General features: G+C 41.0%; 1 protein-coding gene across 2 annotated transcripts in view; it reads right to left on the reverse strand.

Annotated features, from left to right (window-relative positions):
• The window catches only part of WDR70 (WD repeat domain 70), a 269,386-nt gene that overhangs the window by 141,602 nt on the left and 106,758 nt on the right, over positions 1-21,026 (reverse strand). For both annotated transcript variants that reach the window (XM_006139468.5, XM_006139470.5), the window contains exon 9: positions 12,758-12,834. In XM_006139468.5, the coding sequence (XP_006139530.3) occupies positions 12,758-12,834 (77 nt within the window). The remainder of the gene's footprint in view (positions 1-12,757; positions 12,835-21,026) is intronic.

Raw genomic sequence — 21,026 nt, forward strand, 5'->3', positions numbered from 1 at the left:
TGGATAACTCAAAGACAAAACAACCACCTTCTCAATGGCAAAAACTGTCACTATTACATATACAGAAGCCATCAATTTAAGAAGCTCCATGATTCCTCCCTATAGTGTAGCATCTGCATATCTGAAGCAACAAATCATATTTGTAAATTTAATTGAGCCTATTGGTAATTGATCTATTATGGCAGCAAAGCTGCAAAGTTAGTTAAATGATTGTTATATTTGTTTTTCACACAAATAAAAAATTTAAAGAGAAAACAAATTTTAACAATGAATTTAATTACATTCTCCACTTCATCGATTTCAACAAAGTAAATGCAGGTATTCCAGATTTACACTGATGTCACTAAGCAGAATTAAGCCATAAATGTTTTATTAAGCAGGTCCCTTGAGGTTGATGATTATCAGTCTCTAAGATACATTTTAAAAGCATATAAGTATGAACTTAGGTTTTAAGAAGGTGGGGGAGGTAATAAGTTGGAAAAGATGTTTTTAAAACAGTAAACCAGCTGTAAAGTAACCACAGTCCTGGTCTGTATCAATAAATCATAAAGCTCAGGACTGCTAAATTTCAAGGTTGGCTGTGATTCTATTTCTGAAAGGGAAAAAGGAAGTAAGACTAAGGACGCAGAACACCTGCTGCTGTAGAATTTAATATCACCCAACTCTCTTGCTTATTCATGCAGAAATGCCCTTCACACGTGTGATAAGAAAGTATCCAGACGGGAAAAACAAAATGGTCCATTTCCTCTTCCTTCTCTATTTTAACATAAAAATCAACTGATTTTTGGAATGACATAAATGAACAAAGTTATGTCTTGCAATGGCACTTTAATAAAAAAAAACAAATGCTGTTCAAATATTTTCCATTAATAAAATACTCCCACCACCAATTTATCTTTTAGCGCACACATTCTGGGCCTCATGCTGAGTTGTGATGTATACCTGCAACTCCCATTAACTTTAAGGTGAGTGGGGTACTCAGAAACTTTGAGAATAGGGAGTTTAATGAGTACAGGCAGTCCCCGGGTTACATGGATCCGACTTACATCGGACCCCTACTTACAAACGGGGTGAGGCAACCCCGCACTAGCTGCTTCCCCCCAGCAGACCTGGGAGACACGAAGCTAGCGCCCCCCACAGCAGACCAGGGAGACGCGGAGTGGCTTTTCTCAGCAGACACCTCAGCTTGAGAATAAAGGACTGAGGGAAGTGAGGTGTGGGAGAATAAAACTGAGCTCTGGAGAAATGTTTGATTAGAGTTTCCCCTACAATATGTACCAGTTCCGACTTACATACAAATTCAACTTAAGAACAAACCTACAGTCCCTATCTTGTACGTAACCCGGGGACTGCCTGTAGTTACATTCCTTTTCTAAAGATTTTCTTTCACATTGGAAATATAACAGGCTACATAAGAGTAACATTTCCAAGTATAAATGCATATTAGCGTTAAAATAAGATAGGCATATATTGATGTTAAAATGCTAAAAATGCTGTTTGGGTTAAAAATGGCCAAACAAATTGAAGCTGAGTTACCAAGGGCATACATCCTCAGTATCAGAGAGAGGGAAGTCATACCCTGAAGGGAGACTTGCTGTTTCACATAATCATCAATTTGGATAGGGGTCATATATATTTAGGGGGTAGATAGATAGACAGACAGACAGACAGACAGATAACCAACGTATACCCAATAAAAGTGTTTATGGAAGTTTCTCTACACTATTGAAATGTTAGCTAACTATCTGAAAAGCACAACAATGAAATGCTGTTTATCCTTAATTCAAGGATAAAGAAACATTTAAATCACATTTATCTGCTCATTTTGCCTTAAAATGTTATGCCCTATATTAATCTAAGCCTAAAATATAAACTTGGTATTATAAGGCCTAGTTTTTCACATGAAAGTCATCATTTGAAATGTACTGAATGAAAACAAATGGTTGTAGTCAGGTGAACTGCAGTGAATTATTTTTATTGCTAACAGTTGTGTAAAGCAGCCATGAACTAAAGCTGATTAATAAGAGTATATTTCAGATTAACTCTATAATTCCTAGGTCAAGGGCATTTGTAATGTGTCATCTGACCAACTTTGTTTATCTAATACAGGAGCCAGAAAGAATGGAGTCTTACAGTTTTGGTCTCAGTAGAAACAAGTGGGTCCCCGAATAGCCAAAGATGACACACTGAGACTCTCTGCTGGTAACCTAGATAAATGCAATCTAAATCATGTAAGAAGTACATGGACAGCTAAGGAAGGAGAAGTTACTTATCTCTAGAGAAACTGGAGTGCTTTCCCTACACATGGCCAGAAATTCACGTGAGTACTGCTCATGGGCCAGCACCTGAACCTGACAGCCCATGATGTTCCCGTAAAAGGGCATATATGAAGGGCTGGACCTGCCACCACTCCAATTCTGTCTCAAACTCAAAGCCTAGAAGGACTCTGAAGCAAAGGAAAAAGAGAGCATACAGTATAGCTGCCAGAGCAGTGAAGCATCTACAAGAACTCCAGTTACTATACAGACAAGTAACCTCTCCTCCTTGTCCCTACCAGTGCTCCAGGCAAAGACATTCCTGAGTAGTTACAGAGGAGGGTGCTGAGGAGGCTGGCTAGAGTAATGAGGAGGGGTTAAATTAACAGCAAAAGAGGATAAAAAGAGGAAAGACATGAACACTTACCACAGAAATCGAGATGTTGAGAACAAAAATTGTCAATAAATCAAAGCACATAAAGAGAAGAAATTTCTGAATTGCCTCTATACCAGGGCTGGGCAAGATGCAGCCCGGAAGCTGGATCCAACCAGCCTAGCACTTTGATCTGGCACACGGACTGCACCTGGCCACTTCCTATTTATATCCTGCTGCCCATGCCACTGCATTTCCAGTCAGTGGCACAGGCAGCAGGACATTATTTACATGGCTGACGGCTCCCAGTCGCGGCAGTGCCTGGCAGGGGCCGGAACCGCAAGCCTTTTAAATCACCACAGCAACCCCCGGAGGCTGCCAGGCAATGTGGTAGCAGTGGGGCCAGGAGCCCTTTGCTCTATTTCAAAGCCTTCAGCCCCAGACAACCTTGGAGGAAGGCTAGTCTCCAGCCCTGCCCCTCCCACTCCAGGCCTGAGAGCTGGCCTCTGACCAGTACCAAAATTCATTAAATGGCCCTCCTGAAAATTATTGCCCACCCCTGCTCTACACCAATGCTAGGAACCTGAATGGCAAATAAGAAAGCTTGGAATTGTTCATTTATGAGCATAAATTCAATCTAGTTAGTATTGTTGAAACCTGATGGGATGATTTGCATAAGTGGAATGTTAAAATCAATAGCTATAAGCAGTGATTTTTTTGTGATGGTACGCACCGGTATGGTGTATTGGCACCTTTTTTTGGGAGCACACATGCTGCGCCACTTTCCTCCAGCACAGTCCCCTGCTGGCCCTGGCAGTGCTCACGCCGCGCCACTTCCCCCCAGCACAGCCCCCAGCTGACCCTGGGAGCACTCACGCCTCGCCACTTTCCCCCAGCACAGCCACCTGCCGGCACTGGGAGCACTTGTGCCTCGCCACTTTCTCCCAGCACAGCCCGCAGCCTGATTGACTCCTGCGGGAACAGCAAAGATCCATTTTTTAGCAGATCCCACCACCATCATCCAGTAGAGGACTTGGCATGTGGCAAAAGGAAAGAAGAGCATCTGACCTTGCCCCTGAACCAAGTAGAAGAATGGCAGTTACTTGGCTAAATACTAAAGGGACCCAGTGCTTCCTCCCTGTCTGCCATGGTTACTACCCTACTGGTGCCATGCCCTCAGCCACGGCGGAGTTGGGGGTGGAGGTGCTCCAGCCCTGCTTCAGCGGGCCTGCTCACCCCCGTTTAATCAGGATTTTATATCCCTAATTAATGCAGTCCAAGACAGACTGCAACCCACAAACCTAAGTATACACTCATAGTGCCTTTAGCTTCCCACACACCACACTGCCACCAATGCTACAGATAAAGTGACCCTGGTTAACAGGCAGACTTTCAAAGGAATCTGGCTAAGAAATTAGTATGCAAGAAGTGCAATAAAAAGAAACATTTTGCTGAAGTCTGTAAGTCCACCACCAATTTTGTATCTGAAGTTCTCACAGATGAGGATGATGGCAAAGTGAACACCTCTTGGTGTTATCTTGAATGAGCTAGAAAATGGACAAGTAGTAACTATTGCATTTACTTCCAGAGCCCTGATTGATCCATATGAATCCTATTATATGACTGAGAAAGAAGTTCTGGCAAGTTTTTGGCCAGGGAGACACTTCAGTATCTACCCATAAGGTAGAAAATTTATCTTAACCAACTTACTGTGCAAGATTTTGGACAAGCACTCCAATTGCCCAATGGGACACCAAACTAATGAACTTTTGATCACACATCACATAAGCTGTCCCTTGCATATAGAATGATTTCAAGAACTGACCATTTTGTTGTGCTTATGCTTCTGAGAGAATGATTGATACACTTGAAATGTGAAGGATATCTGATGACTGCAATAAGACTCTTGGGAGCTAGGCATGGACCAATAATTTGAGGAAATAATCAAGAATTACAGGGCTTCTGTTAGCACTCCTAAGTCACAGAAAACCTTTAACATCCCCTACACCAGTTGATCATCCCAATTATCCAAGGGAGAAATTGACTCTTGATATGCAGAGAACCTTTGAAAAATCATCCTCTTATGCAAAGGTTTGCCATAATAATGGTAGACTATTACTCAAAGTGCTGGAAGTTACACTCACTGAAAGGTTACCATCAAAATAGTGATTAAATTCGTGTCACCAGTCTTTGCCTGAACACGATTTCCCAAGGAACTGATAACTAACAATGGAATGCAACTGACCTCTGATGAAATGTCTCAAGAGCAATGATACTGAATACAAAATAATTTCTTTATGCCATCCAAAAGCTAATGGCCTACTGAAGAATGAACAGATTGGTTGAAGAACGTTTGCAGCTTATCACTTTGCAGGTGAGATCACAGAAAAAAAGCTTTATATGAAATTCTGTTTCTATAACCACTTCACCAGTCAACAAGAGAAAATACTGCTCTTTGAACTATTAAAGAGGCAAAGCCAATAAACATCTTATTATCTGTCAAGGGCATATATGTTCTTTTTTCAACCAGCCCTTCAAATAAAATGATTTGTGAACATGTTAGGAACAAACAAGAAAAAGGCAGACATTAGACAGACTGTAAGAAAAGGGCTAAACATCCCTAGTTTCAAACAGAAAATTTTGCTGACAGTAAGCTGCCATATAGTCAAAGAATGATGTTATGACTATTTATGTCCTTTGCAGGTAACAAATGTGATAAGATTCTGCTGTATTAATAAGTGGAAAGAAAGTGAATATTTCAAAACCTTTCACAGCTGAAAAGGAGAGTGCTTTATTTCTGTCTTGGACTGCAGAACATAAGTGATGCTGATAGTGATGAGGGACAATCTATAGTAGCAGAAACTGAATCACTGCCTGAATCATTCTGGTCTCTACAGCTATTAGGAGACTGCCTAAAAGATTGGAAGACTAACGTGATGGCTTGAAAGTGACTGTTTAAAGTTTTACAATGGCTACTCTAAAACAGTGGTGGGGAACCTGTGGGGCAGCATGAGGATTGTCCTGAAACCCAGTGGGGAACCAGAGAATGAGCCAGTGTCTTTGCACGCCGGCTCCTCTCTGTCCCTTTAAGAGTGCAGAGCGGCACTGGGGAGTTGTGCTCAGACACAGTCCGAGCCAGAAGTGAGCGCTTTAAGCACGCTTCCTTAATGACTAGTCGAGTAGTCGATGGAAATTCCATTGACTACTTGACTAGTAAATTAATTCCTACTTAACATCCTTAACTCTCATTGCTGGCCCGAGCTGCACTCCTGGATGCCAGCCCCACTGCCTCTGCAAGGCTACGCTTTGCACTATGTCCACCCAGCTAGGACTGTGCTGCCCGCCAGTGTTCCCTCTAAAATTTTCCATTCTTGGGTGGGTTGAATTTTCTTTTGGGTGAGCTGAAATTTCTTATTTGCAACACCAATTTCTTACAACCAATAAGTTGAAATTTCTTATTCACAACTGTATCCACCAGTACAAACAAAAACCATAGATATAAATATATATATTTTACATAGTCCATAGGTGAGGAAGAAAATATATTAAACCAAGGGATAATTAAAAAGGAGCAAAGCTTATGATTATTTAATATGAAATCAAATAAAAAGAAAATTAACACTACCCTTGGCCTAAAGAGTGGGTTGTGCCCACAAAAGCTTATTATACTTTTTTGTTAGTCTAAGGTGCTTCAGGACCATTGTTGTTGTTAAGATTTTTTTAAGTTACAGATTAACATAGCTACCCTTCTGAGACCGTGGGAGTACACATATCATCATCTGTTCTAAGGGTATGTCTAGACTACATGCCTCTGTCGCCAGAGGCATGTAGGTTAGGCTACCAGACATAGGAAAATGAAGCGGCGATTTAAATAATATAATCGCCGCTTCATTTAAATTTACATGGCTGCCGCGCTGAGCCGACAAACAGCTGATCAGCTGTTTGTCGGCTCAGCGCGATAGTCTGGACGCACGGGTGTCGACATCAAAGGTATTTGTCGACCACCCAGGTATACCTCCTGGGATGAGGCAAAAGTGCAGTTGGAATTGCAGCTAGCAAGGGATGTGAAAGGTAACAAGCAAGTTTTCTACAGGCATGTTAACAATAAGAGGGTGAGCAGAGAGGGTGTGGGGCCCTTACTGGATGAGGGAAGTAACCTAGTGTGACAGATGATGTGGGGAAAGCTGAAGAACTCAATGTTTTTTTTTGCCTCTGTCTTCACAGACAAGGTCAGCTCTCACACTACTGCACTAGGCAACACAGTGTGGGAAGGAGGAGCACAGCCCTCAGTGGAGAAAGAACAGATTAAGAACTATTTAGAAAAGCTAGTCAAATTCAGACCCATGGATTTGTGTAAGGCATCTGAGGATGCTGAGGGAGTTGGCAAATGTCATTGCAGAGCCTTTGGCCATTATCTTTGAAAACTGATGAAGATCGGGAGAGTTCCCAGATGATTAGGAAAAGGCAAATGTAGAGCCCATCTTTAAAAAAGGGAAGAAGGACAATCCAGGAAACTATATAGACCTGTCAGCCTCACCTCAGTTCCTGGAAAAATCATGGGAGGGGATCCTCCAGGAATCCATTTTGAAGCACTTGGAAGAGGGGACATAGTCAACATGGATTCACCAAGGGCAAGTCATGCCTGACCAATCTGATTAGCTTCCATGATGAGGTAACTGGCTCTGTGGACGTGATATACCTTGACTTTAGCAAAGCTTTTGATACAGTCTCCTACAATATTCTTGCCAGCAAGTTAAGGAACAATGGATTGGATAAAGGAACTGTAAAATGGATAGAAAACTGGCTAGATTGTCGGGCTCAATAGGTAGTGATCCATGGCTTGATGTGTGGCTGGCAGTTGGTATCAAGCAGAGTGGCCCAAAGGATCGGTTCTATGGCTGGTTCTTTTCAACATCTTTATTAATGATCTGGATATGGGGATAGATTGCACCCTCAGCAAGTCTGTGGATGATACGAAGCTAGGGAGAGAGATATATACATTGGAGGGTAGCGATAGGGTCTGAAGTGACCTAGACAAATTGGAGAATCAGGCCAAAAGAAATCTGATGAGATTCAACAAGGACAAGTGCAGAGTCCTGCACTTGGGACTGAAGAATCCCAAGCACTGTTATAGGTTGGGGACTGACTGGCTAAGTAGCAGTTCAGCAGAAAAGGCCCTGGGGATTACAGTGGATAGGAAGCTGGATGTATGTCAAGAGTGTGTCCTTGTAGCCAAGAAGGCTAATGGCATATTAGAGTGCATTAGAAGGAACATTTCCAGCAGATAAGTGATTATTTTCCGTTTTTCGGCATTGGTGAGTCTACATCTGGAATAGTGTGTCAAGTTCTGGGCACCCCACTACAGAACAGATGTGTATGCATTGGAGAGGGTCCAATGGAGGGCAACCAAAATGATTAGGGGGCTGGAGTACATGATGTACGAGGAGAGTCTGAGGGATCTGAGCTTATTTAGTTTGCAGAAGAGAAGAGTAAGGGGGGATTTGACAGCAGACCACCATGTTCCTGAAGACTACCTGAAGGGAGGTTCCAGAGGGGATGGACAGAGGCTGTTCTCAGTGGTGACAGAAAGCAGAACAAGGAGCAATGGTCTTAAGTTACAGTGGGGGAGGTGTAGGTTGGATATTAGGGAAAATTATTTCATGAGGAGAGTGACGAAGTACTGGAATGGGTTATCTAGGGAAGTCTAGGGAATCTCCATCCCTACAGGTTTTTAAGTATCAGCTTGACAAAGCCCTAGCTAGGATGCTTTAGTTGGGGTTGGTTCTGCTTTGGACAGGGAGTTGGACTCGATGAAAAAGTTCCTAACTGTCAGGATAGTCAAACACTGGAATAAATTGCCCAAGGAGGTTGTGGAATCTCCATCTCTGGAGATATTTAAGAGTAGGTTAGATAAATGTCTATCCAGGATGGTCTAGACAGTATTTGGTCCCGCCATGAGGGCAGGAGACTGGACTTGATGACCTCTCAAGGTCCCTTCCAGTCCTTGTATTCTATGATTCTATGACCTTCTGAAGTCTCACCCAGCCTGAGGATTCTAGGATTCTAATTAATAATATGGGATTTAAAAAATCATTAAGATGAGAGTTTTAGATATCCGCAACACTCAAAAAAATTCTTTTTTACTTTAAGTCATTAACACAGAGTGGGCAATCATTTTTCATTGAGGGCCAATCCAAGAATTCGGTTGAGGACCGCACTCTTCCATTATATTAATGGAGAGGGTGTGAGAGTCTGGGATGGAGGTTGGGTGCAGAAGGGAGCTTGGGGTAAGGCCGTGTTTCTCAAACTATGGGTCCTGACTTCCTAGAGGGTCATGAGCAACTTAGAGGGGGGTTGCAGTATCACAAAGTTTTAGAACCCCTGGGGTAAGGGATTGGGGGGTGGGATCTGGGAGGGAGTTTGGGTAATGTAGGGAATCCTGAACTGGGACAATGGACTGGGGTGAGGAGGGCATGCATGGCCTGGGAGGGGTTATGACCATAGTTCCTGCTAAGGTGTGCGCCTGCACGGCCACACGTAAAAATTCTTCCCCCACCCACGGCCTCTGGAGAGCCGCGCAACAGGAAGCAGCTCTGGTGGATGGAGCCGGCTGAGATGGCATGGTTGGGAGGAGAGAGGGAGGGGCTGAAGTGCCAGATATAGGCTCTGACTGGGAGATCTTACTTGGCTCCCAGCCAGCAGCCCAGCAGGTTGCTTAGCTAGAGTCCCTGCCTTTCATCCCCTGTACATACTCAGGGGAGCTGCAAGGGTCATATTTATGGCTCTGAACAGAATGCTGTGAGCCCGGGGGATGAGGGACACTTCACATGCTGCCTGTCCTGAAAAAAGGCAGCTGCTTTTGGTTGAAATTGCCTGATTCTAGGGGTGGGGCAGCATGAGCCTTCCAGGCTCTCAGCGTTCAGAGTGCAAGTTGCCTTCCTGAATGCTGAGCAGGTGCGGGGCAGGCAGGGAGCCAGGTAAGGCTCTCGCAGCTAGATCCAGCCTGCAGATCATCTTTTGCCCAGCCCTGGAGTAGAGACTAGAACCAGTTTCTCCATTTACAGCAGGCAGCAGCTGCTGCTGCATTTGCTCATCTCAGAGAGTGAGTGCCCCACTTTTCCCCTTGCTCAGCCAATCAGCTGAGCTCCCTGCCTGTGCAGAGAGCTCTGAATCTCTGTGTGGAGCTCAGAAAAGGGGCACAGCTCTCCGCGAACCTTGCTCTGCTAGCTCTTGCTGGCCCTGCTGCCTCTGGTTGGGCGTGGCTGTACTCCCCGCTGTGCCGGCTCTGCTGGTGACTTTTTTCCCGTGTGGGACTGTGCTCCCTGCTGCCAGCCCCACTGGGGGCTGTTCTCCCCCACCACCCCGACCCTGCTACCACTGGGGCTGCACTTCCCACCACCATTCCAGCATCTGATCCTGGACAGCCAGGGATCTATGGTCCAGAAATATCTGCGGTCCTTGCAGACCACAGATGTTGCTGGACTGAAGAGTGCCGGATTTTAGAGGTGCAACCTGTATATATTCAGGCCAATTCACTTATAAATTGATTTACGTTGATAATATAAACCAATTGGTGAAATCCTGTTATAAGTAATTGGGCCAAGGATTTCATAAATTTGTGGAGTTATTCAGAAGTGAGCATTCCCTCTCTCTATCTACAGTTCCCAATACAACGTAAAGCAAAAAGGGACTATTGCTTATCCAGTGAGAACAGAAGCAACAGATATTTTAAGGTAAGTTTTCAGTGAAATTTCAAGCTCTCTTGCATCTTTTATTTATATTTGTTTTACATACATCAGAAAGCCAGTTTTTACGCAGTATTTTTCAATATCAATTTCTCTACACATTGAAGCTTTCTAAATGTTTCCTGAAGCACATGTCTGTTCATTCAAACTACAAAGATAGCTTTAGAGATCAAATAAAATGTATTCCTCTGCTAGTCAGGTGATAAGCATAAAACATTAATTTTTTTCAAGTTACTATTTTGTATACTGGAGTATGAATACATAATAATAAAAGAAAATATAAATATTGTCACTTTCTGGATTAATTAGAATAATTTTCCCATAATGGTTTTATTTAAAATTCAGAAAAATAGTTTCTCACAGTCAGAAAGCAATAACAGTTTTTAACTGCTTCTGCCTGCTTCCTCTACTTAGCTCTAAGTGGCTTTGCTCCATAATCTTTTCAACAATCCTGAAGTTATTTTGCCAAATAAAAGAAACCTCTTGAAGTTACTATACAAAACCCTTGCAGCAATTTTTTTTTAAGTTCTGGAGAAGACTGCAGTCTTTTACACCATTCTTCCTCTTATCCATTCTGTGACACTAACCTATAATTGTCCGGAAGCTGTACCACCTGAACAGAATGGGTGAAATCCTGGCCCTCCTGAAGTCAATAGCAGAACTCCCATTAACTACAATCAAGTCAGAAATTCACCTAATAAATATGAGAATAATACATTGCATAACACCATAGTGAAATATTTACTTTAATCAAAATCCTATTTACTTAAGAAATCTTCAAAACAGTGAAACTAATAAACAAAGTCTAAAAGAATTAGTCTCTTTAAATTAGTAAATGTCTCACCTAAATATTCAGTTCTTTCAAGTAATAATAATATTGCAGAAACAGATGACCTCCTCATGTACTTTACCCAAATTATCACAGACTTTTCTTTCCTACTGTAGGGATAATTTCTGAGAATAATAAGGTTCTGAATACCTAGTTGTCCTTTTTAACAGGATAAGGAATTGTCCCAACAAAATGTGTTGTTTAGTCTACAAAAGCTTTGTTGCATATTTTACATTAAGTCTCAATTGTTACTTTTACAGTGTCACACCCAAGCATTAGAGAAAACTGCTGCTAGCCTAATAGGAAATGGGAAGTACACTGGATAGTTTCAAATACTTTTCTTATAAAGTCAGCCATTTGGTGTCCCTGAGAATATAATTACACATCCATTTATAGCATTGTTTATCTTCATTTTACTCATTTGACAAGAGCCTTTTAATTCACAGCAATTTAAGCACGAGAAACCCACTAAATCCATATTTGGTATAATTGCTAGGCATATGTTTAGGCAGACAAAATTAGACAGTGTTGGTCTATATAATTTCCTAATTTATTTTTCACTATCTACAAACTGTCCACCTAAGCAAAAATACTGAATTTTTATATTGGTAAAGCTTTAAAGCTGTCTATCCTTTGTGTTTATATGAGAAAAAATATTTTAAAATCCTACCACTTCATAAATAAAACTGAATATAGCAGTGAAATTTTTGCTTTACCTTTTTGTCTACGATCTGAAAAATCTGATTTCATTTTTTTTTAACATTAAACAAAACACAAGTAATTTAAAATGCTATTTTTTGGTACACACATCTTCCTTCCTCTCCATGAAAACTTTCCAACAAGGAGCATTAGCTTAACTGGTAGTGTGGCACTGGGAGGTGTGTATGAGGTGTGCAATGTTTTTGTCATTTTGAAAATTGCAATATTGAAAGCATGGATAACTGGAATCTTCTATTTAATTACAAAAGAGATTATAAACAAACCAAGAAAGAAGCAATGCAAACCGTCTTCCCTTCCCTCAGTATTCAGCACAGGGGAGACCAGTGGTACTAATATATTTCAGTCTCCATGCCCATTTAATACTTGCCCTCACTGCTTAAAGTTGCAAGTATAATTTAGTGCCAAATATCACAGTGATTTTTTGTGATTTAGATATCTGTCCACCAGGATGAACATTGAAACCATAAATTCATTGACAGCTATCTAATAGATAACTGGAAAATGGTAACACTAATGAGTACCAACCTGGGCCATATGCATACCTATGACTTTGAAGTGAAAGACTGCCATCCAATGATGGCAATGATACATCCAATGATACATCCAGTCATTCTGGAAAAATTGCTAAATTTGGGGTCTCATTTTTACATTTTTCTAATTTGAAATATATTCCAATATATTCAATATTCCAATATATTCATATACTACACTGGATTCCAGATCTCAACAATTTCACAATCGACTGTTTCCAACCAAATTATAAAGGGGAAGTCCTAACATGCAAAAGCTGACAAACCCCAAAAGCATTCTGGTATGGACATGAACCTATACTCACCCATCATTGGAGCACGTCAAAAATTCTTCTTTTATTTTGGGGTGCCAACAGCCTGTATTAAGCATTGCTGTATGACCCTGGAAAAATTGGGGAAAAAAAACATGAGGATCAAATTTTGTGGAAAACTATTTTTTCAAGTAGGCAGTTATTCCCCCTCATTTCTCAGGATCTCCAACTAGACATAAACTTGTACTATTAATTATATTTCTTTCAATCAATTATTTTATAAGTAAAATGGGTAGTCTTTTAGTAACAGTCCTTCAAATTGATCCCACTTTCCAAACAGGAGCAGCTAATAGGGAGTTTTGTGAGAAAGTTCTCCAGGTAAAGGAGGAGTGATTACGGAACTGGGGTAAGTGGCTGTCTGTAATATGTGCGTTTGTGTTTGGGGGTTACTTGCAGGTTGCCTGAATGATACTATGTGCTGAGATTGTGATAACCTGTCTGTTTGGCGATTCATGTGCTGAGCTGTTTGTTTGAAGGACCATATGCTGAGACCTGCAGTTGGAAGGTGTGAGCTTCTTAACAAGGACTTGAAATCTAGAACCCTCTGTACACTGGTCAACCCTTAACCAAGAGGGGGGAGCTATCAGGAAGGCCAGGGCCTTATAAAGCCTGCTAGTAAGCAACCAGGGAGCTTTGCAACCAGGGGCAGCTCACAGGGAGTTTCGTGAAGGAGTTTGGAGGGGGTGAAGTACACTTGACAGTCTTTAAAAAACTTTTTAACTAATCTAAAACCAAAAGTACCTGAATTAAATAAAAACATCTCAATAATCTAAACACTGGTCTACAATTTTTTAGAAGTCATCTGCTTCAGAGATAAAATGTGCTATTTATTATGTGTTTTGATGTGCTGAATTCAAATATGACAATTAAAAGTTTTTACATTTTCACGTCTATGTACATTGTGTAGATAGTAGAGTTTTAATCATAAATTGTAAATCTAGGTCTTTTCATGTGTTTATGGTTGCTTTACATGATAATATTTCACCTGTCCTGTTTATATAACACTTTAAAAATCAGCAAAAGGGTTATATAAATAAAATGTATTATGAAACAAAAGGCAAAAAACTATTATGTACATAGTTTAGTCCTATTCAGTGTCTACTCGGCACTTCTTGGCTTGTCTCTTGTACTTATTAAATGGAGCATCTCTTGTGTCTGTCCAGCAATAGTCTGCAAGCATTGATGGGCTCCATTTGCCCTGATAGCGTTTCTCCATTGTTGAAATGTCCTGGTGAAATCGCTCGCCATGCATGGTCAAATGCATCATCTCGAAGAAGTTCACGAATCTGAGGACCAACAAAGACACCTTCCTTTATCTTAGCTTCACTTAACCTTGGAAATTTTCCACGGAGGTACTTGAAAGCTGCTTGTGTTTTGTCCATGGCCTTGACAAAGTTCTTCATCAGACCCAGCTTGACGTGTAAGGGTGGTAACAAAATCGTCCTTGATTCAACAAGTGGTGGATGCTGAACACTTTTCCTCCCAGGCTCCAATGACTGTCGGAGTGGACAATCTATCTTGATGTAGTGGGAATCTCTTGCACAACTATCCCATTCGCAGAGAAAACAGCGGTACTTTGTGTATCCAGTCTGCAGATCAAGCAAGAGAGCAACAACCTTCAAATCGCCACAAAGCTGCCACTGATGGTGGTCATAGTTTATGCACCTCAAAAGTTGTTTCATGTTGTCATAGGTTTCCTTCATATGGACTGCATGACCAACTGGAACTGATGGCAAAACATCGCCATTATGCAGCAAAACAGCTTTAAGATTCGTCTTTGATGAATCAATGAACAGTCTCCACTCATCTGGATCGTGAACGATATTGAGGGCTGCCATCACACCATCGGTGTTGTTGTAGGCTAGAAGATCACCTTCCATGAAGAAGAATGGGACAAGATCCTTTTGACGGTCACAGAACATGGAAACCCTAACATCACCTGTCAGGAGATTCCACTGCTGTAGTCTGGAGCCCAACAGCTCTGCCTTACTCATGGGTAGTTCCAAATCCCTGACAAGGTCATTCAGTTCACCTTGTGTTATGAGGTGTGGTTCAGAGGAGGAGGATGGGAGAAAATGTGGGTCCTGTGACATTGATGGTTCAGGACCAGAAGTTTCATCCTCTTCCTTGTCTGACTCAAGTGAGAATGATTCTGGTGCATCGGGAACCGGCAGTCCTTCTCCGTGGGGTACTGGGCGTATAGCTGATGGAATGTTTGGATAATGCACAGTCCACTTTTTCTTCTTTGACGCACCTTTCCCAACTGGAGGCACCATGCAGAAGTAACAATTGCTGGTATGATCTGTTGGCTCTCTCCAAATCATTGGCACTGCGAAAGGCATAGATTTCCTTTTCCTGTTCAACCACTGGCAAAGATTTGTTGCACAAGTGTTGCAGCATATGTGTGGAGCCCTCCTCTTGTCCTGATCTCCAATTTTGCAGCCAAAATAAAGGTGACAGGCTTCCTTAACCATAGTGGTTATACTGTGCTTTTGTGATGCAAAAGTCACTTCATCACAAACATAGCAGAAGTTATCTGCACTGTTCACACAAGTATGAGGAATCTCTGCTCACTTTGGCTAAACAGAAATGTGTCCCTTTGCAAAATCAAACACTGACAAATAAGAGACGACACTGTATGATTTCTAGAGCTGAGATAGGGCAATTTGTTCAGCAGTGATGTAAGCTTCGTTATGATTGCATCATCCATGACTTCTAGGAATAACATGATGCAATTCATATCATGTATGATGCAATACCAGCTTCAGATTGCATCATTCATTGTTTTGCCTAAAAAGCAAGTACTGTTCAAACCCAGTCAGATTTATTCATAGATCCAGTCAAAGATGTATTTTAGTCATTTCTTGTTTAAATTGAGATCCCTTCCCTTTATAACTCACTTATCCTCCACCGTTCGCAAGTCAAGGGTCGTATATACTGACCCAATAGCATATCTTGAAAACTAGAGCCAATCAACAATTTTAAGCAGCATTTTCATTCTCAATGACCCAGAATTAGTAAAGTTTGACTACATTTATTTCAGAAGCATTTTGGCTGTAGAGCAGTGTTATCTGTAGGCGAGAATGGAGGCAAAAGCCCAGCAGCAGATTAGGGCTAGCCTGTTAATTGCACCCAACGTAGCATGTATGATTATCTGCCCAAGGGATTCATGGCGTATGTGTACATTCGATGCAAGGAATTGAGCTCCTGGTCCTCAGAGACCGCACAAAGGCTTTGGAGGCCAGGGTGGCTGAATTGTAGGAGCTAAAGAAGGCAGAAAGGTACATAGATGTGGCTTTCCAGCACACCGCAGAACTGTCCCAACTCCAGTCATTCAGCCCCTGTACTGTTAAGGAGGATGGAAGGCTCAGGGAAGGAGAAGAGTCAACTGGAGCAGAGGGAAAGCATTCCATAGTTGGGACCCTCTTTCCAGATGATGTTGTGATATCCTCTTGCACTGAGGATACCTCTCCCGGGAGGGAACTCCAGTTATTAGGAAAAGGCAGGTGTTAGTAATGGGGGATTTGATCATTAGAAACATAGACAGCTGGATTTGTGATGACCAGGAGAACCGTATGGGGACTTGACTGCCTGGTGCATAGGTTGCAAATCTCTTGAGATATCTAGCCTGACTTATTTTTAGTGGTGGGGAGCAGCCAGTGGTCATGGTTCATGTAGGTACCAATGACATAGGGAAGAATAAGAAAGAGGATCTGGAGGCCAAATTTAGACTGCTAGGAAAGAGACCGAAATCCAGTACCTCACTGGTAGCATTATCTGAAATGCTTCCAGTTCTACACACAGAGCCAGGTAGGCAGGCAGAACTTCAGAGTCTCAATGTGTGGATGAGACGATGGTGTAGAGAGACGGGGTTTAAGATTTATTATGAACTGGGGAAATTTTGGGGATGGGGGAGCCTATATAGAGGAAAGATGGGCTCCACCTAAACCAAAATGGAATCAGGCTGCTGGCACTTAGCATTAAAAGGTCATAGAGCAGTTTTTAAACCAAGTGCTGAAGGAAAGCTGACGTGTGAGGAGTAGCACGGGGATCAGACACATCTCTTAGGTAAGGGTCTATTAATTGAGATTCTCTACGTTCTAGTCAGGAGGAGAGAATGGAAGATGATAAAGTATGGGTCAGATCAGATGAGAAACAATCAAATGAAAAGGAGTCTAACATCAGGAAATGGCAGACAGATAAATAGTGACTAATTTTTCAACTGTTTATACACAAATACTAGAAGTCTAAGTAATAAGATGGGTGACCTAGAGTGTTTCATATTAAAGAAGGATATTAATATAATAGGCATCAGAGAAACGTGGTGGAAAGACGGCAATCAATGGGACACAGCCATACCAGGGTACAAAACATATTGGAAGGACAGAACAGGTCATGATGGTGGGTGAGTAGCACTATACATGAAAGAAAATGTGGAATCAAATGAAGAAAAAAAAATCTTAAATAAGCCAAAATGTTCCCTACAATTTCTATGGATACTAATTCCATGGTCTAATAATAAGAATATAGCAGTAGGGATATATTATCGAACAGGGCAGCGATAGTGACTATGAAATGATAGGGGAGATTAGAGAGGCTATCAACATAAAAACTCAATAATAGCGATGGATTTCAACCATCCCTATATTGACTGGTTACACGTCACCTCAGGATGGGAGGCAGAGATAAAATTTCTTGATCCCTTAAATGACTGCTTCTTGGAGCAGCTGGTTCTAGAACCCACAAGGGGAGAGGCAATTCTTGATTTAGCTTTAAGTGAAATCTATACTCCTAGAGGTAAATATAACTAGACCACTTGGAAATAGTGACCATAATGTAATAAAATTTAACATCCTGTGGTGGGAAAGATGCCTCAGCAGCCCAACACTGTGGCATTTAATTTCAGAAAGGGGAACTATACAAAAATTAGAGTAGTTAAACAGAAATTAAAAGATACAGTGACTAAAGTAAAATCACTGCAAGTCACATGGATACTTGTCAAAGACATTATAGAGGCCCAACATAAATATATTCCACAAATAAAAAAACACAGTAAGAAAACCAAAAGTGGAAAGAGGATGGCTTAACAGCCAAGTAAAAATAATCAGAGAGAGATAAAAAGGCATTGTTTAAAAAGTGGAAGTCAAATCCTAGAGAGGAAAATAGAAAGGAGCATAAACTCTGTCAAATTAACTGTAAAAATATAATAAGAAAAGCCAAGAAGGAGTTTGAAGAACAGCTAGCCAAAAAATAAAAAAGTAATAGCAAAATCCCATAATAAAAAAGTAATAGCAAAATAGTAAAAATACATCTGACGAAGTGGGTCTTTGCCCACGAAAGCTTATGCTCCAGTACGTCTGTTAGTCTATAAGGTGCCTTGTCCCTTTTGCAGATCCAGACTAACATGGTTACCTCTCTGATACTTAATAGCAAAATATTTTTTAAGTATATCAGAACCAGGAAGCCTGCTAAATAACCAGTGGCACCACTGGATGACTGAGATGCTAAAATGAGCACTCAAAGATGATAGAGTCATTGTGAAGAAACTAAGTGAATTCTTTGCTTCCGTCTTCATGGCTGAGGATGTTAGGGAGATTCCCAAACCTAAGCCATTCTTTTTAAGTGACAAATCTGAGGAACAGTCCCAGATTGAGGTGTCATTAGAAGCGGTTTTTGAACAAATTGATAAACTTAACAGTAACAAGTCACTAGGACCAGATGGCATTCACCCAAGAGTTCTGAAAGAACTCAAATGTGAAATTGTGGAACTATTAACTGTGATTTGTAACCTATCCTTTAAATCAGCCTTGGTAGCTAATGACTGGAAGATAGCTAACGTGATGCCAATATTTTAAAAGGGCTCTAGAGGTGATCCTAGCAATTACAGACAGGCAGGCTCTTAATACATTTAAAAAGCAGAGGTGCAGCATCTCAGACTGGGCATGAACCGGAAATCAGCTGATTCCCAGCTCGTGCTCAGTCCCCACTCCTCCCCTGCCCCTGGGGAGACGGTGCTGGGGGGACCTAACTTTTCAGACAGCTCCCCCCAGCACCAGCTCCTGTCTCCCCCCCCGATTTTGCTGCCTCAGAGAGGCACCTAGTTGATAGCAGCGACTAGTTAATAGCGACTAGTTGCTGCCTCTGATAAAGACAACTAGTTGATAGTGACTAGTCGATAGACTAGTCAACTATCCGATAAGCTTTTGCTTATTAGATAGTTGATTAGTCGCTTACATCCCTAATTTGTACACAGTATTCAAGATGTGGGCATACCATGGTTTTATACAGTGGCATAGTATGTTCTCTGTCTTATTTTGTATCCCTTTTTTAATTATTCCTAACATTTTGTTTCCTTTTTTTAACTGCCACTGCACACTGAGTGGATGTTTTCAGAGAACTATCCGTAATGACTCCAATATTTCTCTCTTGAGTAGTTGTAGCCAAATTAGTCCCCATCATATTGTATGTATATAGTTGAGATTATTTTTTCCAATGTGCATTACTTTACATTTATCAACATTAAATTTCATTTGCCATTTTGTTGCCCAATCACTTAGTTGGGTGAGATCTTTTTGAAGCACTTCACAGTCTGCTTTGGTCGTAACTATCTTGAGCAGTTTGGTAACATCTGCAAGTTTTGCCATCTCACTGTTTACTCCTTTCTCCAGATCATTTATAAATAAGTTGAATAGGATGGGTCCCAGGACAGACCCTTTGGGGACCCCACTAGTTACCTTTTCTCCACTCAGAAAACTTTCCATTTATTCCTACCCTTTGTTTTCTGTCTTTTAACCAGGTATCAATCCATAAGAAGACCTTTCCTCTTATCCCATGACAACTTACTTTACCTAAGTGCCTTTGGTGAGGGACTTTGTCAAATGCTTTCTGGAAATCTAAGTATACTATATATCCACTGGATCCTGCTTGTCCACATGTTCGTTGACCTCCCCAAAGAACGCTAGTAAATTAGTATGGCATGATTTCCCTTTACAGACACCATGTTGACTTTCCTCTAACAAATTACATTCATCTATGTGTCTGACAATTTTATTCTTTACTATAATTTCAACTAATTTGCCTGGTACTGATGTTAGACTTACTGATTTGTAATTGCCAGGATCACCTCTAGAGCCCTTTTTAAATACTGACGTCATGTTAGCTATCTTCCAGTCATTAGATACAGAAGCTAATTTAAAGGATAGGTTACAAACCACAGTTAATAGTTCCGCAATTTCACATTTGAGTTCTTTCAGAAATCTTGGATGAATGCCATCTGGTCCCAATGACTTGTTATTGTTAAGTTTATCAGTCCATCAGATGACAGTCTCAAGAGGATCTCTGTGACCAAACCAGTCACATATTCCAGCTACCTGCTTCTGGAAATTCCAGATCAAACAACCCATATGTGTGTAAAAGGCTGGACTAAATTTGATATGCCTTTGCTTTTTCTGAGCAGAAGCTGTGAAGATTTGGGAACCACAAAGACTCCCTTACATGAGAATCCATGTAAAGGTTGGCGGGGGAGGGGGACTTTGATAAGATTATTAGTTTGCATGTGGATTCTTTTATTATTTTTAATACATTTTTCTCTGTATTGCTTTTGACCTTAAGAATAAAAGCTACTTTAGAAAGAACTGTGTGATAACTTACATCTGTAGCAATCACACATTCCTCAGTCTCTAAGGAGAAAGCAAGCAAGTTTAGTTTGCAGACTGTTTTTGCTGTGAGAACACAGTGAACTCTGGGAACTATTCAGCCTTGTCATACCCTGAAGAGAACGGTATGCAGATCTCCACTAAAGAAAGGTAACAGCTGGGGAGCTGGAAGACTAAGATTGGGTGCCCTTGCTGAACAAGTGAATGGTAATAGAGTTAACCTGAACTATGGCAGCTGTAACCCAGTATTTCAAAATGAAAAATAAAATAACATGGTCTGATGTTATGTGATGTTCTTAAAAAAGAATAAGAGAATATAAAATTGAGGGTGAAAAATAATACCCAGCACTTATATAATGCATTTATTTTAAGAGTATTAAAATGTTCTATAACCATTTATTAATCCAAAAAGTATATAATACAAGCAGCATTCCCAATTTACAGATAGTAAAATCTCAACACAGAGAGGTTGAGTGACTTCACATAGCCACAAAGAATCAGATGCAAAGCTGAAAATACAACTCAACCTTGTTCCATATAGAGGACATTGAACAACTTGACACTTCCATTAAGGAGAAATCTTTCTAGTCACTTTTGTAGAACTGAAA

Source organism: Pelodiscus sinensis, chromosome 6 (assembly GCF_052426305.1).
Source record: "Pelodiscus sinensis isolate ZL-2025 chromosome 6, ASM5242630v1, whole genome shotgun sequence".
NCBI classification, from domain to species: domain Eukaryota; kingdom Metazoa; phylum Chordata; order Testudines; family Trionychidae; genus Pelodiscus; species Pelodiscus sinensis.